Genomic DNA, 24553 nt, shown 5'->3' on the forward strand with positions numbered 1-24553 from the left:
ACTATGGGTCCTCTAAATATGCCCCATGGCTGGCCATTATTATTTTGTCATTTATAAATCACCGTCAGCGTATATGGAGCTGTACAGACAGATAAAGATTGTGTCCCTGCCCCGAGGAGAGAGTTTGAGACAAAGACAACGAGAGGTGACAGATCTCTGTGGGAGAAATAAAGGATAAAGGTATCAGGCTGTAAAATAACAACATGCACTGTTTTATCTGAGTGATGTGGACTGGTTGAAAATGTGCCTTATATGTTTGCTTACTTATTTTGATTTTAAATATCTAATTATTTTAATGTGGGAGGTGTAGGCTAGCCATGTATCCTCACAAGGCAGAATGCCTTCAAACACTTCCCTGGTTCAGCCACATGCCACACTGCCTTCCAACAATGCAACTTCTATGCTCTTTGGTTGTAATGTAGCCCTGAATAGTTAGCTTATGTAAAATAGGTTATTTATTTAAACTATTTAAAATATTTCCCAAAAGCCATTCCTCCCTGCCGCTATCCTCTTGGAGTTATGGATTTCATGTGCTGAATGAATAGGTAGTTACATATCCAGTTTTTCAAATACTGTGTGTACTCAGTGGTGAGGTTTTGTCAGCTTGTCCCTTATAAATCCCTGGTTTTGGAGGCTTATTCATTTCTTAGTCATCAAATACTGCTGCTGGAGGAGACCTACTATACAAGATCTCATCCTCTGAGTCATATTTTTCCTGAAAAGTCATAAAAGTCATTTGTGGGGAAAATTTGTTCAGGTATTTTTTGTTGGTTTTTATATTGATGTAACATGAAATGATTTTTTAAAATTATTTTTGCAAGGCTCTTAAGGCCTCATGTGGTGGCTAAACCTCCTTTTAACTGGGGGAAACTGCAGCCTATCATTAATACCCCTCTGCATAACCATGTCTATTAGAAGAGGTTCATCAATATATAGTGCAGTGTGGTTCTGCTGTCCCCAAGACATCCCAGGTCTTTGGGATAACAGGATTGTGCTACTGCATTCCTCTCCAGAGCTAGCAAATACATTCTGGGCTCTTCCCTTGGGCTGGCTTGTTTCATTCCACCCTAGGATTGTTTCACTTCCTGTCATATGGTCCTCTGGATCTCTTCTCTTCCTGGCCAGATGAGTTCACTCCTTTCCAAACCTTCTCCTGAATAAGACTGTTAACTAATTCTGATATGCTCTTACTTCCCTGTAAGAGTTTGCCCTAATTCACAGCAGTTGCTAGGCTAAACTTAGCTTAAGGTGATGCTGTGGAGCAGGTAATTATTCCCCATTCACAAGGGAGCTGAATATGCTGCTTCAATAGCACTGATAGCCTCTGCTGGCTCTCGTAGCAAAGGAACGTGACATGAAATTGAACCTGCACCATTCCATGTGATGGTGTAAATGTAGTGCACGTTTCTAAAGGAGCTGAAGGTTGTTACTGCTGTTGCATTGTAGGGTCTCTCTGTATGTCAGTGACAGTAGTTCTCATAATACAAAAAAGTACTATAACCCCTTTCTGGAATATGAATAGACCCAGACAAAAGACCCCCTTTTTTTCCTGAGGTGAAAGATCCACGTTAGGCTTGATTATGGTCTCATTCACACTAGTTTTACCGCTGCATAATTCTTTTGACTTCAGCGGAGGTACTCCTGATCTATACTGATGTGAGATCAGTTGGGTCCACAGCCTCGTCACAGTTTGAGTCAATGCTTTTGCATACCTTAGACAGCCTTTCCTTGTTTTCTTTTTATGCCTTTCAACTGGACTTTCAGCTGCTGCAGCCACTTTTATAACCCTTCCTTGTAGGATTCCATCCAAATTTTAGAAAACATACTGTAATGAAAGCATCTAACCTTGCAGATCTTGGCTGCATCTGGACAGCCCTAGTCCTAATTCTAGGACTTCCTGGGACTCAGATGGCCATAGTCATAGAGTTTAAGACTGGGAGTTGGGTTCCTGTGGCCTGCTGTCTTTGTTGCCATGGAGATGGAAGGCACACTGCAAAGACTGACATGGACTGAGAATAAACTGTTCATTCCACTTTATTAAAGGTACAAATATGCAGCAGCAGACATAATAACAGCATACCCCAAAGCCCACTTTACTCGGCACTCCTATGTATCCCAGACCGCCAACACCAGCCAGCACCCGTACATTAAACCCGACAACTGAAATTAGACCAAAGTGTTACAGCCACCGCAATGGCAGGGAAATTATTAAATGAGAGAGACCCAGATCAACCTGGCAATATAGCTATTTCCCGTCAGATGCCAAACATGGAAGAAAAATTTTAAAAAAACACTTCTTTTTAATACATGCAGGAACTATCCTAGAGATTCTTCCTACATCTGGCAGAACTTTGATTTTTGCAAAGGCCCTGATGACCTTGTAAAGAGAGTCAGACAGACATTTTTAATTTTACATACCATCAATAGTTCTACTGACTATTGTGGGACTAATCTCAGTGCACAGGGATAAGTATTTGTGTACATCTTTTGAGAATCAGGGCCCTAGAAAGTAGAGTGAAAGAAACAGTCTTTTATAACATTTTGTCTAGCCCAAGGATTCCAAAGTGGTGTTGCGATTTTTTTCAGTGTTAAGCCTTTTCATCATAGGCAGCACACTGTGAGTTTTCTGGAGCCCATGCATATACTCTGAGAACCTTTTCTGATTTCCATTGTTATGTAAGACATGCAAAAAGAATATTTAGGAATTTCTGTTTATAAGAGGTAGAATTATAGTTTGGAGGGTTGACCAGTGAAGATGTTTCATTTTATCCCAATAGTTCATCCACAATTTATTGTGTATTTTCGCAGTATTTGTGTAGTTCTACAACATTCCAAAGTATATACAAAAAAGAAAAGGAGTACTTGTGGCACCTTAGAGACTAACAAATTTATTCGAGCATAAGCTTTCGTGAGCTACAGCTCACTACAAGATTTTCAAGTGGAAATTTTGAGAGGGTAAAAACCTTAGGGAGGCACAACATGCCAGAAGTACATGAAGTGAGACCACAGCAAAGTTGGGCAAGTGGCCATGGTTCCATATCCATAGCTGCATTTACTGTGGGAGGCAGTGTGAGTGGGTAAAGTAATATCCCACACTAGGACAGCATTGCAAGGAATGTGGTAAGTTGAACTATTTTAGCAGTGTGTGCAAGAGCAGAAGCAGCTCTCAGAAAGATTGAATCAGACTTGTACATGAAGGGGATGGCACATCAGACAACGGTGATGACTTATGATTCTGTCATTGAGTCAGAGAGAATATCAGGTTCAGGCTGTTGGGACAGGAAAGCAACAAGGGACAATACCAATCTCCTGTGAATGGAACAATGTTAAATGGGAAAAGCCTTGTGCAATTTCAGTTGGATAGTGGTACCTCCTGCAGTGTGACTCCTCAGGGTGAACTGGAGTTTAACACACCATTACAAAAAGCAGTTGCAAGCCAATAATGTACAGTGAGAGCATAATGCAGCCCAGAGGAAAATATGATCTCATAGTAACTAATGTGAAGAATAACAGACGGTACCAACTAAAGTTTGTGTTGGAGGATAGTAAGCACAGCAATCTCCTCTTGATGAATACAGTCATATAATCATGCACCTAGTCAGGGTGCAGCATCAGAATTTTACAGTTGCCATGCAGGAAGCAAAAATGGGAGTCCCACAGACAATGGAGACAATTTTAAAAGCACATGGGGATGTTTTCAAAGATGAGTACATCAAAGGATGTGTGCATCAGAGTGGAATCTATGTGCTTATCATGAAAGAAAATTCCAGTGACACTGTGTAATCGAGTGCTCAAGGAACTTGAAAGTCTGCAGAGCAGGGGTTTCAGAGCATCTCTAGAGGCCAGAACAGCCTGAGTAAGCAGCATGGTAGTAAAGAAGCCATCAAGCAAATTACACATCTGCACAGACCTGAAGCCACTGAGCAGGGCATTGAAATGTCGCCATATCCACTGGCCACAGTTGATGACCTCTTGCCAGAACGTTCCAGAACTGAATCTTTACAGTCTGTGATGTGAGGAACAGGTTTTGGCACATAAGTCCTGTAGGAAAAGGGGAAGAGTTAATGGAGATTACACCAAATATGAGTCCCAGGAGGATACAGGATGGGTTAAAGAGGATTACAAGGGAGAATAGGAATGGAAAAAAACTTGCAGCCAGAGGGAACAGGGGATAGACTGGAGAATAGCACCGTCACTAGGAAAAGGCAGGTCTGTGTGATTGGGGACTCCTTACTGAGAAGAATAGATAGGCCCGTAACCAGAGCTGATGGATTCCTTCAGCAAGTAGTTGCTGAACCAACTAGAGGGGATGCCATTTTAGATTTGGTTTTGGTGAGTAGTGAGGACCTCATAGAAGAAATGGTTGTAGGGGATAGTCTTGGCTCAAGTGATCATGAGCTAATTCAGTTCAAACTGAACGGAAGGATTAACAAAAATAAATCTGCAGCTAGGGTTTTTGATTTCAAAAGGGCTCACTTTCAAAAATTAGGGAAATTAGTTAGGGAAGTGGATTGGACTGAAGAATTTATAGATCTAAAGGTAGAGGAGGCCTGGGATTATTTTAAATCAAAGCTGCAGAAGCTATCGGAAGCCTGCATCCCAAGAAAGGGGAAAAAATTCATAGGCAGGAGTTGTAGACCAAGCTGAATGAGTAAGCATCTCAGAGAGGTGATTAAGAAAAAGCAGTAAGCATACAGGGAGTGGAAGAAGGGAGGGATCAGCAAGGAAAGCTACCTTATTGAGGTCAGAACATGTAGGGATAAAGTGAAACAGGCTAAAAGTCAAATAGAGTTGGACCTTGCAAAGGGAATTAAAACCAATAGTAAAAGGTTCTATAGTCATATAAATAAGAAGAAAACAAAGAAAGAAGAAGTGGGACCGCTAAACACGGAGGATGGAGTGGAGATCAAGGATAATCTAGGCATGGCCCAATATCTAAACAAATACTTTGCCTCAGTCTTTAATAAGACTAAAGAGGATCTTAGGGATAATGGTAGCATGACAAAGGGAATGAGGATATGGAGGTAGACATTACCATATTTGAGGTAGAAGCGAAACTCAAACAGCTTAATGGGGCTAAATCGGGGGGCCCACATAATCTTCATCCAAGAATATTAAAGGAATTGGCACATGAAATTGCAAGCCCATTAGCAAGAATTTTTAATGAATCTGTAAACTCAGGGATTGTACCGTATGATTGGAGAATTGCTAACATAGTTCCTATTTTTAAGAAAGGGAAAAAAAGTGATCCGGGTAATTATAGGCCTGTTAGTTTGACATCTGTAGTATGCAAGGTCTTGGAAAAAATTTTGAAGGAGAAGGTAGTTAAGGACATTGAAATCAATGGTAAATGGGACAAAATACAACATGGTTTTACAAAAGGTAGATCGTGCCAAACCAACCTGATCTCCTTCTTCGAGAAAGTAACAGATTTTTTAGACAAAGGAAACACAGTGGATCTAATTTACCTAGATTTCAGTAAGGCGTTTGATACCGTGCCACATGGAGAATTATTAGTTAAATTGGATAAGATGGGGATCAATAGGAAAATTGAAAGGTGGATAAGGAATTGGTTAAAGGGGAGACTACAACGGGTCCTACTGAAAGGTGAACTGTCAGGCTGGAGGGAGGTTACCAGTGGAGTTCCTCAAGGATCAGTTTTGGGACCAATCTTATTTAATCTTTTTATTACTGACCTTGGCACAAAAAGTGGGAGTGTGCTAATAAAATTTGCGGATGATACAAAGCTGGGAGGTATTGCCAATTTAGAGAAGGACAGGGATATCCTACAGGAGGATCTGGATGACCTTGTAAACTGGAGTAATAGTAATAGGATGAAATTTAATAGTGAGAAATGTAAGGTTATGCATTTAGGGATTAATAACAAGAATTTTAGTTATAAGCTAGGGACACATCAATTAGAAGTAACGGAAGAGGAAAAGGACCTTGGAGTATTGGTTGATCATAGGATGACTATGAGCTGCCAATGTGATATGGCTGTGAAAAAAGCTAATGCGGTCTTGGGATGCATCAGGAGAGGTATTTCCAGTAGAGATAAGGAGGTTTTAGTACCGTTATACAAGGCACTGGTGAGACCTCACCTGGAATACTGTGTGCAGTTGTGGTCTCCCATGTTTAAGAAGGATGAATTCAAACTGGAACAGGTACAGAGAAGGGCTACTAGGATGATCTGAGGAATGGAAAACTTGTCTTATGAAAGGAGACTCAAGGAGCTTGGCTTATTTAGCCTAACTAAAACAAGGTTGAGGGGAGATATGATTGCTCTCTATAAATATATCAGAGGGAGAAATACTGGAGAGGGAGAGGAATTATTTAAGCTCAGTACCAATGTGGACACAAGAACAAATGGATATAAACTGGCCACCAGGAAATTTAGACTAGAAATTAGATGAAGGTTTCTAACCATCAGAGGAGTGAAGTTTTGGAATAGCCTTCCAAGGGAAGCAGTGGGGGCAAAAGATCTATCTGGCTTTAAGATTAAACTTGATAAGTTTATGGAGGAGATGGTATGATGGGATAACATGGTTTTGGTAATTAAATATTCACGGTAAATAGGCCCAATGGCCTGTGATGGGATATTAGATGGGGTGGGATCCGAGTTACCCAGGAAAGAATTTTCTGTAGTATCTGGCTGATGAATCTTGCCCATATGCTCAGGGTTTAGCTGATTACCATATTTGGGGTCGGGAAGGAATTTTCCTCCAGGGCAGATTGGAAGAGGCCCTGGAGGTTTTTCGCCTTCCTCTGTAGCATGGGGCACGGGTCACTTGCTGGAGGATTCTCTGCTCCTTGAAGTCTTTAAACTATAATTTGAGGACTTCAATAGCACAGATATAGGTGTGAGGTTTTTTTTGTAGGAGTGGTGGGTGAAATTCTGTGGCCTGCCTTGTGCAGGAGGTCAGACTAGATGATCATAATGGTCCCTTTTGACCTAAATATCTATGAATCTATGAAAGTCAGAATAAAATGTCCAGCATGCTGACAACCTTTGCATCACCATTTGGTTGCTACAGCTGACTGTGAATGCCAGTGGGCATAAGCCCAGCACAGGAGATGTGCCAGAAAAGACTCCCCCAGGTGCTGGAAGGATTGCCTGGAGTGAAAATAATTTGAGATGATATCTTCACTGTAGATGAAAGGAGGAACAATACAAAAACTGAATGAGACCATGACCAAAAACTGCAAGCTTTTCTACAATGATGCAGGGACAAGAATATAAACCTAAACCCACAAAAAAATGTTAATCAGTGTGAGGTGACACACGTTGGACATCTGCTCACGCAAAGAGCCTGAAAGTAGACCAAGCAAAGACATGCCATCTCCAGTGGATGTGAATGTGGTCTACAGCACTCAATAAGAGTGATAATTTTTTTTGTCTAAGTTCTGTCCACACCTGGCTTCAGTAGCTCAGAAGGCAGCATGTTGAGTGAGATTGGGCAGGTCCCCAACAGCAAACATTTGACATGCTGTAACAAGTGATAATATATGCCCCTGTCCTTAAGTACTACCAGCCAGGAGAGCCACTGAGTGTGATGCATTGAAACAAGGATTAGGTGTAGCTCTTTTGCAGGAGCAGCCAGTTGCTTATGCCAACACCTCTGGTTAAAGGAACATGGGGTGAGGAGTCTGGGCATCTGTTTGTTTTCAGTGTTTATATTAAAATGTTTGTAAAATTGGGAAGATGCATCATTATCAGTGGAACTGGAGGGATTGTTGTTGATGGGATACCAAGAAAAAAGGGAATGCAGGAAGTTAGGTTGGAAGCAACTCAGAACATGGACAGAGCAGTGCCCAGGGTTTAAAACCGTTCCTATTGTTCAACTTAACCTGCATTCATCTTCACTCTTTGCAAATGCAACAGGGAACAGCCATTTTGAAAACTGTCAGGCATGGAGGGGCCTAATATGAAAATTCACAGTGAAGACAGAATTTCCCCCTTCTGATACTTTATTGTGAAAATTAAATTATGCAAAGGTGTAATGTTTGTGTTATAAAACAAAATAAACCAGTGTTACTAAGCCAACCTAAATGAAAACAGCTACGGTAACAGTGTTTAAAAATTAAGTCTCATATATGCTATCACCCTTTCTAAAGACTATAGTAAAACAATATATGTCATATATTTTCAGATTTAAAATACATTTAGTAAATAGCCCTAATGATGTAATTTCAAACAAACTTGGTAATGCAATTTCTGCAAGAGATGATTAAAAACAAGAAAATTCACATAACAAAAATGTTCAAATAATCACTGAGGGCTGAAAACAAACCTGTAAAAAGAAGAAAAGTTTTAGAGTATTATAAGTATTATAGTAAGATATTGGAGTCTAGTTTTTAGTTAATGAGTTGGACACTTTCTGGTAGTACTGATGTGAGTTGTGTGTGTATGTTGACTGGAAAGTGATTAAGGCAGTGGCATTATTTATTAAGCACCATGGAGTACCCACTGTGGGCAAAATAAAGTCTTGTGTTTTTGTGGCCCCCCTGAGGGGTAATTTGTACAGCTGGTTTGCATGTAGGAGTGCGCCTACAGCTCTTCTGCTCAAGACAAGAGGCCCCTATGAACCCTGTGATGGTTGGCTCACAGAAACCCCCTTGGGGCTGCCAACTGATGTGCCAAGACTACTTCTGCCCCTCCTTTCCCCGCCAGCTTGGGACTCCAGCATCCTGTCTTGTTGAGCCAGACACGCCAGTCTGCTCTAATGCAGATTCAGGGTCTGAACCACATGCCCCAAAGCTGCAGATTTAGCAGAAACCAGCTTAAGAAATGTTCCTGTCTTTGACACTCAGATCCAACTCCCAGTGGGGTCCAAACCCCAAATAAATCCATTTTACCCTGAATAAAGCTTATAGAGGGTAAACTCATAAATTGTTCACCCTCTTTAACACTGATAGAGAGAGATACACAGCTGTTACCCCCCTCCCTCCCCCCCGGTATTAATAGATACTCTGGGTTAATTAATAAGTAAAAAGTGATTTTATTAAATACAGAAAGTAGGATTTAAGTGGTTCCAAGTAGTAACAGACCGAACAAAGTGAATTACCAAGCAAAATAAAATAAAACATGCAAGTGTAAGTCTAGTACAGTAATAAAACTGAATACAGATAAAAACCTCACCAGTTCCAGTAAGCTTCCTTTTACAGACTAGTCTCCTTCTAGTCTGGGCCCAGCAATCACTCACACCCCCTGTCGTTACTGTCTTTTGTTCCAGTTTCTTTCAGTATCTTTGGGGGTGGAGAAGCTATCTCTTTAGCCAGCTGAAGACAAAATGGAGAGGTCTCCCAGGGGTTTAAATAGACTTTCTCTTGTGGGTGCAGACCCCCTCCTCTCTCCTATGCAAAGTCCAGCTCCAAGATGGAGTTTTGGAGTCACATGGGAAATCACATGTCCATGCATGACTCCGTTTTTTACAGGTAGCAGCCCTGGGTCACATGCTACCTTGAACGTCCTCAAGTAGACTTCTTATGTGGATTGGAGCATTCCAAGATCCATTGTCCCTTAAGCGCTTCTTGATTTGCACATTCCTTTCTCAAGAAGCTGACCAAATGCTTTACAAAGGTTACTTAAAAATCAAGCAAGTACACAGCCAATATTCATAACTTTGATTACAAAAATGATACATGCATACAAATAGGCTTAATAGATTCAGTAGATCGTAACCTTTACAGAGATATGTTATATGGCATATGTAGCATAAAACATTTTCTAGTTATGTCATATATATATTCATAAGCATATTTCCATAAAGCCTTATGTGGAGCACCGTCACAAACCCAGAGAAGGGGGCTTAGTTATATTTGTTTTTTGCAGTTAATTTAATTTTAGCTAATATTTACATTTAAAACTGTGAGGGGAGGGCAGGCCTAAAAGGAAGAAGGGGCTGCTCAATAATTTTCTTATGATGCTTCACAAAATAAGAGGGTCCCAAAAGGTTAAAGCCAATTATTTTCTCCTGGTATATTTTAAATAGCACTCAGAAGGGGGATATATTGTGTGGTAAATGATTAACAGTATGGTTAAGCTTGGTTTATATATCTGTAACATCTATGCCGGGAGTAGTCAATATGGAGACTGTGGGCCAAATCCCGACCACCAGATGCTTTTGAACAGACACCAAAATCTTTTTATTTACCTGTTATCATTATTGTTATTTTTTTTTAATTATTGTCTTTGAAGTCTGGACCTTAATTATACCTTAACCAAGAAATGTGGACGTTAACAGAAAATAATTGACTCCCCCTGACTTTTATGCAGTATCTTGAAATGGCTTTATATGACTATACAACAGGGAAACAAAGGAAGACCTGTAACTATGCATACTAGTAATCTTTGTTGCCTTTTTTTAGTGACCAGGAATATGAATAGTTAGACTTTTCCCATGAGCTACATTATTTTCTGTAAATTTTCTTCTAAAAGAAACAGAGTGAAAAGGGGGAAATTATACTAAGAAATATTTGTTGAAACACAGAAGCAAAACAAAATAGCTACATTCTTGGGAAAATTGTGGTCATCCGTACTGATAAACAGTGTACAATGTTCATGTTTTGATAATTGCTTGTTTCCTTAAAACATTTTTGTTAGTACTGTTATTTATTTGTAGTAGAGTAACAGCTACTGGGCTCAACCAAAACTCAGGCCTCATTGTACCAAAGTGGTTTTTTTTTTATATACACATAGTAAGAGACAGTCCCACTCCTAAAGAGCTTATGATACAAATAGACACTGCAAATAGACACTGTGGAAGAAAAATACAAATAGACACTGTGGAAGAAAGAACATAAGAATGGCCATACTGGGTCAGATCAAAGGTCCGTCCAGCCCAGTATCCTGTCTACCGACTGTGGCCAGTGCCAGGTGCACCAGAGGGAGTGAACCTAACTGTTAATGATCTAGTGATCTCTCTCCTGCCATCCTTCTCCACCCTCTGACATACAGAGGCTAGGGACACCATTCCTTACCCATCCTGGCTAATAGCCATTAATGGATTTAACCTCCATGAATTTATCCAGTTCTCTTTTAAAACTTGTTATAAAAGAGAACTGGATTGGAGAAGGTAGTATTATCCCTATTTTGCTTATAGGGAATAGAGGCACAGAGAAAGTTTGCCTCAGGTCACCCATGGAATCTGGGGGAGAACTAGGAATTGAACCCAAATCTCCTGAGTCCCAATCCAAAGCCTGAGCCAAAAGACCATCTTTCCTCCTATATGAAGATTGGGAACAGTCAAAACTTCAGTCCTGGAAAAAGACGAGAAGCCGATCAACTTCAGATCAGGAGGAAAAATAGACAGGTCATCATAATATTTTGTTCAGATACTAAAAAGAAAGCTGGTCATTGTGATAAATAAGCTTCGCTAACTGGTAGCAGGGAAGGATTAGCGATTCCTCTCTGAATTACCAGGTGCCAAATAAAAATAGAAATAATTGAAATCATCGGCGTTAAGTTGGGATAAAACTGGCGTAATGTAGCAGAGAAACAGGCCCCAAATATTAAGTTTTACTATAGAAGATACTTATAATATTATTATATTATGTTAAATTTAAATGATTTTAAATTCTTTAATTTTTTCCATTTGTGAAATTCTGGAATTGAATGATTTGGGACTAGATGAAAAATGTATTGCTGAAAAAATAATTTTATGGAAGATTATAATTGCCATAATCAACCCTGTGTCTCATGCATATTTTCTTCTCTCTCACTTTTGTGGAAACCTTTTAGGATATGAAGAAGAAGAATTTAACTGGCCCTCATATCTTAAAACATGTAAGGCTCAAGCTGCTCCTAAATCTTTGTTTGAAAACCAGAACACGGTAGGTATTCTTCATTTGCTGCGTCTTCATTGCTGTAGAACATTGCTAGCCGGTTCATTTATATCATTTCAGTGTCGGGACACTTTGGAAATCCTGTAAATAATTTTTTCCTTAAGGTTTGATAAATGATTATTCTTATTAAAATTCACCTCTGAAATACACATGAATTAAATTAATATAATAAACATAAAAAAATTGTGTTAAAAGAACTTTAAGGTTGCAATGTCAAGCATTCAAAAGTTAGGAAATACTAGAAGTAAGGGTGCCTGTTTAACCTTAATTAAGCCCCCTTATGCATATGCATTCTGCTACGGTCCTTAGTTGTACGAGTAAACACTATTTTTTTCACAGGTCCTGCGCCTCATTCTGTGCACAGGATGAATGGTCCACCTTAAATCTGGTATTTCCTAACTTTTGAGTATTTGACTTTGCAATGTTCACATTCTTTTAACATTTTTAAATGTGTCTCCTACATTTTTTAAACTGAAAAAAACCCCAAAGTTTCATCATATGAAATAATTTCTTATATAACCCTTTTTTTATCAATAGACCTCAAATGTTTTATAATCTCTCAGTGTATTAATCCTTACAACACCCCTGTGAGAAAAGCATTATTATCCACAGATGGGGAGCTGAGCCACAGAGAGGTTAAGTGACTTGCCCAAGGTCTCACAAGAAGTCTGTGATAGAGCAGGTAATTGAACCTGGGTCTTCACATCCTAAGCCAGTCCCCTAACCACTGGATGATCCTTTCTCTCCACCTGAGTTAACAGAGTAGCTGGTAGCAGTGGAAGGCTGTTAGCATCTGTGTGGATCTGCCACTAGAGGGGGATGAGATACACACAACAAAGGAGTGTTGAGACTCAGGAATAATGGGTTAAATTCTAGGTTCTGTAGGGGAGTGGTTCTAATGGCTATAGACCCTTCTGCCTCTGTCATCCCACCTGCTGCTTCTATCCCCCCAGATCCTGCCTGTCCCCTCCCATCACTGACTGACTCCTGCTCCCCTCCAAACCTTTCTCCCCCAGGCCCTTCCACTACATCCCTGTTCCCTTGTCTCTGCTCCTTGTCCTCTTCCAGTCTCTCCCTGTCTCCTTCTGCTCCTACCCCTCAGCTCCTCTCTATCCCCGGCTGCTATCCACTTTGGCTTCTGCTCCTGGCCTCAATTCTTGTGCATATTTTCCCGTGAATCCTCCCTAAATTTTATAAGCTTGTTTATACTTTTGTGGCAGCACTGGATTTAAGCCTGCTTCTCTCCTTCTCAGACTAAGAATATTGACCAAAACATGGAATAACTTTTAATCTTTATTAGGCGTAAGCAACAGTTTCTCTTGGCTGGTTTTTAATCTTCCTTTTATCCAACTTTTTACCCAGTTTGGCTATCATGCCTGTATCATGAACTGGCATCATACAATTTTTATCATTTTATGGGACTAGGAGAAAGCTGTTAGAGGTAGTGTCTGATGAGGCAGAGTCAAAACCAAAGTCTACAAATTTTATAGCATGGTCAAAAATTTTTGGTTCACAAACCATGATCTCAGAGTCTGTGTCTATGTTTGAGCATCTTTCATGTAAGCTAATTGGGCTGTTGCTGCATTGTTGGCCAGCTAATTAGTAAATTTTTAAATGATGATAAATTTTTAAATGACTTGTATGTATTGATTGTGGACTCTGGGGAGGTTTTGGGATGTAGAGCATGTTATTTACCTTTAATTTAAACTTTCTGTTTGAGCAGACAGTTATTCCATCGGGATTTCGAGTGGGAATGAAGCTTGAAGCTGTAGACAAAAAAAATCCTACATTCATCTGTGTTGCTACGGTAACAGACATGGTGGACAATCGTTTCCTGGTTCATTTTGATAACTGGGATGAGAGCTATGACTATTGGTATGACCTTTGTATTTGTTATATTTTAATAAGTCATATCAGAAATTTGTTAAGACCGTATCTTTCCCTGGTACTTTTTGTACTCTGCATGTAGTCAGCACATCAGCTTTTAGCAGATTTTTGTAAATATGTCTTCTAGACCATTCAACATCTGTAGTAAATGTTAGGGGCCAGGTTATCAAATGTAGATGTTCAAGTTGCATGTACACAGCTTTCACAAGATTGTGGAAAATGGGTGGTGGTGTTGCATGTGAAACTAAATCTGATATAAGTAATTTCTCTTTTAATTTTGCAATGCATCTTCATGTTGGATTTTTTATTGGGAAATAGGCACATGGACATACCAGTACCATCAGTATTGGGCATGCTGGTAGCCATGACTGAAACAGCAGCTGCATTTCATCAGGGTGTGTCTAGGTCTGGCCCATATGCCCTGCTAATAAAATCTGTTGAAGGGCATGATTGTCTCTTGATCGTACTGCATCACAGTTATGTTGTGTAGTCAGAACTTCAGTCTTGTTTCCTAAGGCTTTAGCAGAGTAATAAAATGGGGTTAAGGCCCGGCATACCTTGCAGACTGCAGCTACTAACTTGTTTCCCTGATTTATTAAATTCTTGCTGGCAGAACTTTAATGTGTGGAGGTATATTGGGGGTCTGGAGGATGAGCATGTGTGAAAATTCTGCATTATTCATTGAATGTACCAACAGTAATTTTATTACCAGCGTGACATACAATGTTGTTATGCAGTTCAGTTTTAGTTTACAACATGCATATTTGCTTTTGCTACATCTGCATCTTAATCAGCAAGCTGTATAAAGAAGTAGGATGCTACGGAAACATATATAACTGATGAATGAACCCTAAAGGATTTGCTGTTTTTTTCAGACAAGCTTCCAAAAGTTTGAAAATTATCTGAAACTTACTGAAATATTCTGTGTCTTAGTATTGCTAGCGGTAGCTCCCGTCCTCAACTTTGTGTTAACATTTTACATTGAGAAACTGGTAATGTTGTGGCTAAGGACTATGAAATAATATTAATAAGAAGTCAAAATAAGGAATTGTTCGTTACCTAAAAATAAATGGCAAAAAATATTTTGTTTGAGGTATTGAGTGGTGGGTCAAGAGCCCATATAGAAAAGAATAGAGAATAGATGAAAATACTTACTGTGCACCCATGGAGGTTGTGATTGTAGCTGCTGATGCCAAAAATGAACTGGAGGAGAATGAACGTACTGAAACAGTGGCAAGCAAGTATTTGGGTCAGACAGAGGTAGGCAAAGTAAGCAGTCATGGGTTACATCCACAGGTGATATGACATGTGGAATTAGGGTTAGTGATTATTTTTAGGAAGTCTTCTGATACTGGAGAAGTAGCAGGTGACTGGAGAAAGTTGAAACTTCAAGGGGAAATGCCATTTATTTATTTAGATTTAAATTATAACATACTATTAACAATACTTTTAAATCTCAGCAGCATTAAAATCACCTACCAGTCTTTTGAGCAACTGAATAGCAAAAACAAAGTTTTTCAGAATTTTAACTCTTTTGTTGTGCTCTCAAATTACTGTAAAACACAGGAATAAAGATCTCCAGATTTCACATCCAAATAGTTATAATTCAGCTATAGTACCTTTTTATAGGACAGGGTGAGAAAAATTAAAATAAAAAATGTATAGAGGATTGAAGAAATCAGTTTTGAGTATGCTCATTTGGCATGTAAGATTTTACCAGAGCCTATTTGAAATATTGCCCCATTAGTGACATCATTATGCAGTTTTCCTGTCTGGCCGGAAAGGTCCTGGGGAAGCTGCTAAAAAAAACGTATGTGAAGGAGGCTACGTAAGACTGAATTTTTGTAAAGTGTGTAAATGTCTCATGGAAAATCACACAGGAAAATCCACCAGGGGGAAAAAAAAAAGAAATCCTTGACCGAGTAGCCCTCCCCTTTTTACTGGTGTGTTTAGAACTGGCATGGAACTGGGGAGAAGGAAGGAAAGAACATAGATGAATGATTAAAACAAACAAAAACATCAAAAGACACATACTGGCAGAAAAGGAAGTCTGGAAGTTGGACCTCATGGGTGTACTCACTGCTCTTTGTCCCGAGTTTAGATACGAGGATTGTAGGTGCCTTAGAAATACCTCAAGTACCTGGCTCCACATCCAAACATGCACTCGACAGATGTGCCCCTGTTCTTAAATGTACAAGAGAAGAGTACTATAGGGCTTTTGCAGAGTGATGGGCTTTCCACATACCCACCACCCTTAGAACATGCCTAAATCGGTAAGGATCTATAAGAGAAAATGGCATATGAAACACATACAATAGATTATTGTCAAACAGTTCTCTTTATTCCTCATGAGGTCTTTTCAGACTTTAAAAATACAGCCATTTTGTACCTTATCCAAGTGGAAATAAGATTTATTTTTGTAAAGTCTAAAACATTTCTTTCCTCTCTTGGATAAATGAAAAACAGCTGAATGTAATTTTACCAAACTCAACAGCAGAAGAAAAAAATATCAGCTCTAAAACTATTTTATAAGCTTAACTTTCAGCCCATATGTATTTTTTTCTGAATATTTTCTGAACATACATTAATAACTTAAAGTGAAAGTGTCTCAGCTAGAGTTAGTGTCATTACTACAGCCCTATAAAACATGGTGATAATATTTCAATGGCCTATAAATCCCATGAAATAAATCATTGGCATTAGTTTTTAGGAGAAAGAAAAGTGAACAAAATAGAGTATTATTTATGTTCAGGAAAGTAAAATTTGCTCTGCATTCTGCAAACCTATCCATTTCCCCCCTTCTTATCTAGAAATGACAGAACATTTGGTATTTCTATGAGAACAGTAAGTGCTGGGGCTAAACTTTATCATGTCAGGATAAAGCAGCTGTAATTTTTCACTTCTGCAGCTATATTCTTCATATTTTAAGAAGTAGCAACATAGCTTTTCTCTATTTGAAAAATAATTCTGATTAATGCATGCAATATTCACAACTAATGCAGTCACATAATGATTAGGGTTAAATATTTTTACAAGTTTATACGAGAGGACCAACGATCCAAGAATAGTGAGTATTTTAATGATTCAAAGCTTTAAATAACAGTTTCCCAAGTTGCAACCAGGGCTCATTTCTGTTAAGCAACAGGTGTTAGTGATCCTAGTGACCAGATGTTCCAATTTTATAGGGACAGTCCCAATTTTGGGGGCTTTTTATTATATAGGCACCTATTACCCCCCACCCCATCCCCTGTCCTGATTTTTTACACTTGCTATCTGGTCACATTAGGTGATCCAGTACTCCTTTTTGAATCAGTACTGAGTCAATGCCCCAGCCCTGACCTGGAACATCTCTTGGGTGTGACACAAAACCAAAGTCATAAGTGTGATGTAAGACTGTTCTACCAAGTGCATTAACACTGAAAGATGTCCATATGTTATCTTTAGGGCAACCAATCAATGCATATTCCTGACATTTTTTGGGGTCTGTTTCTAACATTCAGTTTGGAGATGAAAGCCACATTGTACTGGTACCAGGTCATTTGTTTGTGGGTTGTTTTTTTTTTAACCAGGCTTTGGGCCTGTAAGGCAGACAGTGTGGTTGCTGTGACTCATCGAGGTGGTGGTGGTGGTAACAGGAAAAGGGGAAAATTTGAATGGCTTAATAGAGGTGTTCCTAAACTACTGTGTGCTCCTGGTGATCAATGAAAGGCTGTGATGGGATCCATGAGAGTTTTGTTCTCTTACAAAGTAGTCAGTAGAAGGAAAAATTTAAACTGGTGTGATTTAAGGCTGTAATCCTTAACTAATCATCTCCTTCCCTGGAGATGGAATTTTCAAACGTTATTACATTAGTTTAACTGCTCTCGTTAAAGTCAGTAGTGAAACTGAATGTGTAATCTAAAACTTGAGGATGTTTCCTGGTTGAACAGTCTTAGTGTTAGGATTTGTTATATATTGGTATATTTGTTATATAAAGACTACTAATAAAAATGGCTGTGAGTTCCTGCTGGAACCTGGAGACACGCACTGGAGATAGATAACGTTACAGCTTTTTATATCAGAGACAAAGAGCACTCATTGCCCAGTGTGTGGCTTGAGGCCCCACTGAGCCATTCTGTTTGTCTGCCTTGTGCAGACCACTTGACTCATGAAACCTCTGCACAGCCTCGACAACTCTGCTCCCTCATTGCATCTCTAGCAACAAAGAAAGCCAGAATGTAGATTTTTATTGTTTGACTGTCTAATTCCTGTGTCCTATCCTGAATGAACTATTTGAGTGTTGGGAGCAGAATGAACACTTGGAATGGTCCTATGCAAAAGGCTTACATCCACACTCTCTACACCATCTTTACTATTTTGTTTGGTACCCTTTAAAAACATGCCCCTTTAAAAACTGCTCTCTCTGACTTACCATCTACTTCTGAGCTCTTCTGAAATGATCAAATCTGCTCCATCATTGCTCAAAAAGGAGTCATTTTTTTTTGAGGGGAGCACATTGGATTAAAAAGACCAAGGGATAATTTAGGTACAGAATTTGCTTTTAATTACCTGGAGCATAACCAGTTTGAACATGTTTGGTATTAATATAAAGAAAAGGAGTACTTGTGGCACCTTAGAGACTAACCAATTTATTTGAGCATAAGCTTTCGTGAGCTACAGCTCACTTGCATCTGATGAAGCTTATGCTCAAATAAATTGGTTAGTCTCTAAGGTGCCACAAGTCCTCCTTTTCTTTTTGCGAATACAGACTAACACGGCTGCTACTCTGAAACCTGGTATTAATATAATATTTATGGTGAAATGCTAGCACTGAAGCACTAGATGGGGCTATAAGATGGCTTCTTTTTTATGCATAGCTGGCTTGGCTACTGTATATCAGTTTGATAGCGTCAGAGAAGTTGTATAAATAGCCATACTTACAGTGTAGTTCTATTTGTTAATTATAATGCACTGTTATGGGTGTTTATAGAAATTACAATTGTTAACAAAATCATATCTGCTGTAGAGCCAATAGTATATACATTTAATATGAGTATTTCTGGTGCAAATCCTAAATATCAAAATAAAATTTTATCCAGTGGGGAAATTGGCAGTTAATTCAGAACAGCAAAAATAATGTAACACATTTAGCATATTTTGAAAAAAACTGGGTCAGTTATAAAATAAAACAGTGCTATCCATACCTTTCAGTGAAGGCATATTTTATTTGATATTTTTTTCTGAAAAGAATTAACAGTCATTTAGTTTCTGTCTCTTACAGTATGAATTTAATTATTGAGCTGTGGCTATGCAACAGTGACATGCAAGACAAAAATCACAGGGAAAATGAATACACAAGATAGAAAAAATATTTCTTCCTCCAGAGTTGTGGCTATAGTGCTTTGTTCTTGAGAATGCGCATGACCTGTTGTCATGAGCATATATTCGCTTGCCCCCATATGGAAAGTTCGGATATCTGCATGTTCCCTTATGGATCCAGACGTTTGAGAAGAGTCTATAAAGGAATTCACAGTCCCAGCCACCTTCAGCTCTTTCCTTAACATGATAAACTGCTGGCAAGGAAGCCACCTCTCCATGTATTTACTGTTTGCATTTTTGTTCTGTTTAGCCACATTTTAAAATTGTTAGATTTTATAAAAATAAGAAACAACGTTATAGTTTGCTCTCTGCTCTTGTTGTATTATAGATCCAACTGGGTTTCAGTGATGGTTTTGGCTCTTGTTAAACATTGTTTACTGTAGGGACTGGCACTAACAAAGAGACAGGTTTTACATGATATGGTTTGTATGACCTTTATAATCTTGTTCTGAACTTTGGGATCCTTTATTTGGGCGAGTACATGCCACAACTGCACTGCTTTATGAAAGATCCCGTGCTTGCCACATTACAGTTCAAAAGATAGTGGATTTGCAGAGGCAATGTACTCAAACTCAGATTACTAGTTACTAACCTTCCCTTTGCTTTTGCACAGTGCTTCTGGATTAAGTGTTTTACAAAGCTGTGGGGTTGACAAGGAATTTTTTCCTGGGTCAGATTGGCTGCAATTTGGGGGGTTTTTGGGCCTTCCTCTGCAGTTGTGGGTGAGGGTCACTTGCCAGGATAATCTATGTATATCTCACTTAGCCACTGCGAGGGGCTGAGGCACTGGTGCACCTCAGTCCCTCCTGTTCTGTGCTTGTGGCATTCAAGAGTCTGCTCTCTTATGGGCTGTAATCCATGGTCTAATTTTGGGTGGAGGGTTTAGTGTGTTGGGTGGTATTGGTTGGCCTGTGGTTTACAGGAGGTCAGAGTAGGTAATCTGGTGGTCTCTTATGGCCTTAAATCTGAATGACTGGCCTGAGTGACAAAATTGAGAATAGAATCTAGCATTCTTGCCTTCAAGTTATGTACTCAGTCTACTAGACCACAGCTGTCCCTCGAAAGAATGCTGTATGTCCTACTTAAGATAAAAGTCGGCCATTTTATTTGTCAATATTTCTCATTTTTTAAAATGACAGTAAGGTGCTCAGAGGCAATGTTAATAGGATACTTTAAAAATTGTCCATTTTTCCCACACTTATTTTACTCATCACACAGTGATAAAGTGACTATGTCTCGGTATCAAAAGTGACTTAGATGCTTAGGAGTCTTTTGAAAGTGGAACATAAGCTCTTAAGTAGTTTATGTGCTTTTGAGTATTTTACTCCAGAGCTCTTCAGGCAGCATCAATGCAATGAGTCCAATGAGGTAATGGCTCAGTCTTTGCAAACTCCCCTGGCCCAGCCCCTTAATGGATTTGGGAGAGAGAATACCTGTTAGTCCTACTGTTCTTTACTTCTTTCCTCTCTGAAGTCTCTGTAGAGAGAAGGGAAGAGAGTGTGTGTGTGTGAGAGAGAGACAGAGAGATGCATTTGAAGGAGGCATAACTCTGACTTTCTTAGAACTGCTCCAGGCAGAGCTTTTCTGAGTTAGGTGTAAAAGACCAACTAATGGAGATAGAATGTGAACCTTTGGGAACTTCACAACCCTAAAAAGTGTTGACACAAAAGTACCATATTTTCCAAATTAAAAAAACAGGGCATTTTTAAAGTGGAATAAATAAAGTGCTGTATAAATAATAAACTTAAATACATAAAACGTATTTTGTGCATTTTTTTGTAAAGGACAAAATGTTGGTACACTTGATATCAATTGCATCCTTTGCTGATGTAATAAAGCCTTTGTTTCTAGAGAGTACTTTTTCCTCTAGGGCTTGATATATTTGAAGTTAGCATAGAGAAATACTGGTGCAGCTGTTCAGTTTATATTATTAAAAAAAAAAAATTCAAAAAAAATTACCCTAGGCAGGTATTTCAGCATTAGGTCTAAAATCTATAAGTAGAAATCTGAAACAGTACTTGCTGTGTGATGACGGTAATGAGATACCCTGCTTGCATTTCCATTATTTAACGTACACAATTAAATCCACCTACACTGGACTTCATCTATTTGTCATGTAAAATCACTTTTAAAACATCAGTGTACTTTAAGGTCTTTTCTTTAAATTCTGAATAAGAAAATATTTCTTTACTTTTGCTTTATGTAGCACAAGCTCAAAGTCAATGTAGTTATCGTAATATAGCCAATGGTTCAGTCCTGTGTTCTTTTGTGTGCTCAGTTGCCCATTGAAATCAATAAGTGGAGGCAATATGGTAAGATATCTGACATGTTTAAACATCAGGGTCTGGATATACCTTCAACTCATGCAGAAGTCTTCCTCCCTATGATAATAACAGGGTAAACCCCTCTGTGTTCCATAGGAAGTAAGGATGTTGGAGATTATAGAATAACAAACTGATTTTTTTTTACTTACTGCTATTCACACACACATATACATACATACATACACATATATATATATATATATATATATATATATGAAATGTTAACCCTTAGGATGCTGACACTTTCCAGAATTCCTAACCATGTGAAGAAAATAGATATTATCATATAGACCCCAACCTTGCAATAGGAGCCACATGGGCAGACAACGGTTGCCAGGCATCTGGTTTTCAACCAGAACATCCGGTCGACAAGGGACCCTAGTGGCTCCAGTCAGCACAACTGACCAGGCCACTAAAAGTCCAGTTGGCTGCAGTGCCAGCAGGGTAGGCAGGCTCTGTGCCCAGCTCCGCGCAGCTCCCAGGAAGTGGTCACCATGTCTCTTCAGCTCCTAGACAGAGGGGCGGACAGGGGGACTCCACTTGCCACCCCCAGCACCAGCTCCTCAGCTCCCATTGGTCAGGAACCATGGCCAATGGGAGCTGTGGGGGTGGCTCCAGCAGTTGGGAGCAGCACATAGAGCCCCCTGGCCACCGCTCTGCTTAGGAACCAGAGTGACATGCCACCCACTTCCTGGGAGCCGCCTGAGGCACCCCGAGCCCCCTCCTGCACCTCAACCCCCTGCCCCAGGTCGGAATCCTCTCCCGCACCCAAACTCCCTCCCAGAGCCCACAATCCCCAGCCCTGAGACCCCTCCCACACTCCAAACACTTGGCCCCAGCCCAGAACCCAGACCCCCAGCCGGAGCACTCGCCTTCCCCCTGCATCTCAACTCTCTGCCCCAGCCAGGAGCCCCCTTCCGCACCCAGAACCTGTCATTTCTGGCCCCACCCTGGAGCCCACATCCCCAGCCCAGAGCCAGTACCTCCTCCCACACTCTAAACCCCTCAGAGTGGCCTCACAAGACCCCAATTCTTTCTGAATGCATTACTTGAATGCTTGAGATGGGCTGACATGTTGTGCTAAGAATCTCAAGATTTGAATATGTGGGAACTGGTGAGGGGGCTCCTCAGTGGAGGAGTTTTCCTTGGAATTTGCTGTCCTTGTTGGTCCAGTATAATTGGGTCACTGACCTTTCAAAAATGTTGCAAAGGTCATATGCTCACTCTTATGGGGTAAGATTGAATGAGGTATATTGATATGTTTTTGTTACAGTTAAAATTTATATTTTGAGTTAAATTCATCATAATTTATTTTGGATTTGTTAAATAATTCTGCATTTTTAGGGGAAAAAATAAAAAAAAACTTGTGTGCATGCCCAGACAACAAAATGATGAATGCATTTTTCAATCACTTTTTCCCCTCCAGGTGTGAGGCAGCTAGCCCACACATTCATCCCATTGGATGGTGTAAAGAACATAGAAGAACTCTCATCACCCCTCCAGGTTTGTACTACACTTCAGTACTACCCAACTGAAAGAATTAAAGAAAATGTAGCTAGCAACAGCATTGGCCAAGGCTCATAACACACATTATGACAGCTCCATTGAAATACTCTACTTATAATTAAGAATTGGTATTTGGAGGGGCCTGAAGTGGTCTATTTACAAGCACTTGATATATTAAATTGAATGATGCATGCACAAATTTGATATCTTTCTGTGCTGAATTAATGAGACGGTTATCCATACAAGATATTCCCAGGGAAAAGCCTAGAGATGGTCAAAAAGTGAAATAGAATGAGACAAATAGCCTGTCTACCTCTTTTCTACTTTTTCTCTCTCGTGTTCTCTTTTGCTTTTCTTTGCCTCTATATTTTTTTCTCCTTGTTTCTTTTTGTGTGATGGGCTGTATTTACTTACAGGTTCTGGAGTCTTGGTGCTGAAAATTGTGAGAGATATTGCAATGCCATGCAATCTCTTTGGGGACTATATTGTATTAAATGTATAAATGGGGAAGGATTACCACAGCTCCTACAGTAACTAAAAACAATGGCAAGTGATTAAGGTGGACCATCTGCGTCTTATCTAGAGAGTTTATCCCCCCCATTTCCCGGAACAGTTTGCATACTGCTTCAAGCTGGGTTTTCCAGAGTCTACGAAACAAAGAAAGGACCTTTGGTATGAAAATATGAGCTTGAATTTACACAAGGTCTTCCTTCTGATCCAGCAAACAGACAGACTTTCTGTCCAGTGGAGGGCAACCCATGTGGAAGGGTCTAACTTCCAGATTTGGTTCGCATGCAGATATTTGTCTAATGCAACAACTCTGTAAACCTGGCATATATGCTGTTGATATTTTTGTCACAGTTTCAGGTAATTGCACCCATATCTCCTTCCCACCCCCTTTGTGGGCCACTCCCAGAGTTCCCAGTCAGATCTCAAGTTTGCAGCCATCACCTGTCACTGAATAGAGACCTTTATCCTACTCCCTTCAACCAGGAGTTTTTAGGGCTGTACAGCTCCCCACCTTACGCTGCCTAGAGGCTAGCACCTGTGCTTTGCTTTCTCTCCAAGGGCTATGAACAGTGTATTGCAAGCAGTTACAAGTTACCGGTGATGGAGTATACAAACCCCACACTGGGCTGGAAGAGGTTAAAGGACAGTACTGGGCCCAGGTAGCACCAGCCCTGTAGAGCGTGCTCCAGCTGAAGGAAGGGTTGAAAAGGGAGCAATCCAGCTCAGAAACGGGGAGGCTGGGGAGGAGGACAGAAAGGCTACCCAAAAGGCTCCTGACAAAAGTGCCAGAGAAGCTTCCACAAGGGACTAAGACTGTATGCTGAGCCCAGTTGGGTCTGAGGGTTTGATTGCCTTTTCTTTTGCTTGTCACCTTATATTTCAACTGGAAGCTGGGGGAAGGGTGGGAAGGGGGGAAGAGTGAGAACAGCAGACAATAGGAAGTGGTCGGGGGGGTAACTCAGAGGGCACCTTTGAGGGCCAAACACTGTTGACCCTTCTAGCTGGGTCAAAGCCTGGTGGAGTGGGTGGGCCTGGGCTCCCCTCACTGCCCACCTCACCACACCTCTGTGGTCTGGACTGCAAGACCTGCCCTTAGGGAGGTGGCCCTATATGTGCTAGCCACT

At 40.0% G+C, this 24553-nt stretch overlaps 1 protein-coding gene across 6 annotated transcripts in view; it reads left to right on the plus strand.

Moving 5' to 3' along the window:
- L3MBTL3 (L3MBTL histone methyl-lysine binding protein 3) overlaps positions 1-24553 on the plus strand; it is a 156962-nt gene that overhangs the window by 60123 nt on the left and 72286 nt on the right. For all 6 annotated transcript variants that reach the window (XM_075126735.1, XM_075126731.1, XM_048844597.2 and 3 more), the window contains exons 10-12: positions 11741-11832; positions 13568-13719; positions 22840-22916. In XM_075126735.1, coding sequence (XP_074982836.1) covers positions 11741-11832; positions 13568-13719; positions 22840-22916 — 321 coding nt within the window. The remainder of the gene's footprint in view (positions 1-11740; positions 11833-13567; positions 13720-22839; positions 22917-24553) is intronic.

This window comes from Caretta caretta, chromosome 3, assembly GCF_965140235.1.
Source record: "Caretta caretta isolate rCarCar2 chromosome 3, rCarCar1.hap1, whole genome shotgun sequence".
Taxonomy (NCBI): Eukaryota; Metazoa; Chordata; order Testudines; family Cheloniidae; genus Caretta; species Caretta caretta.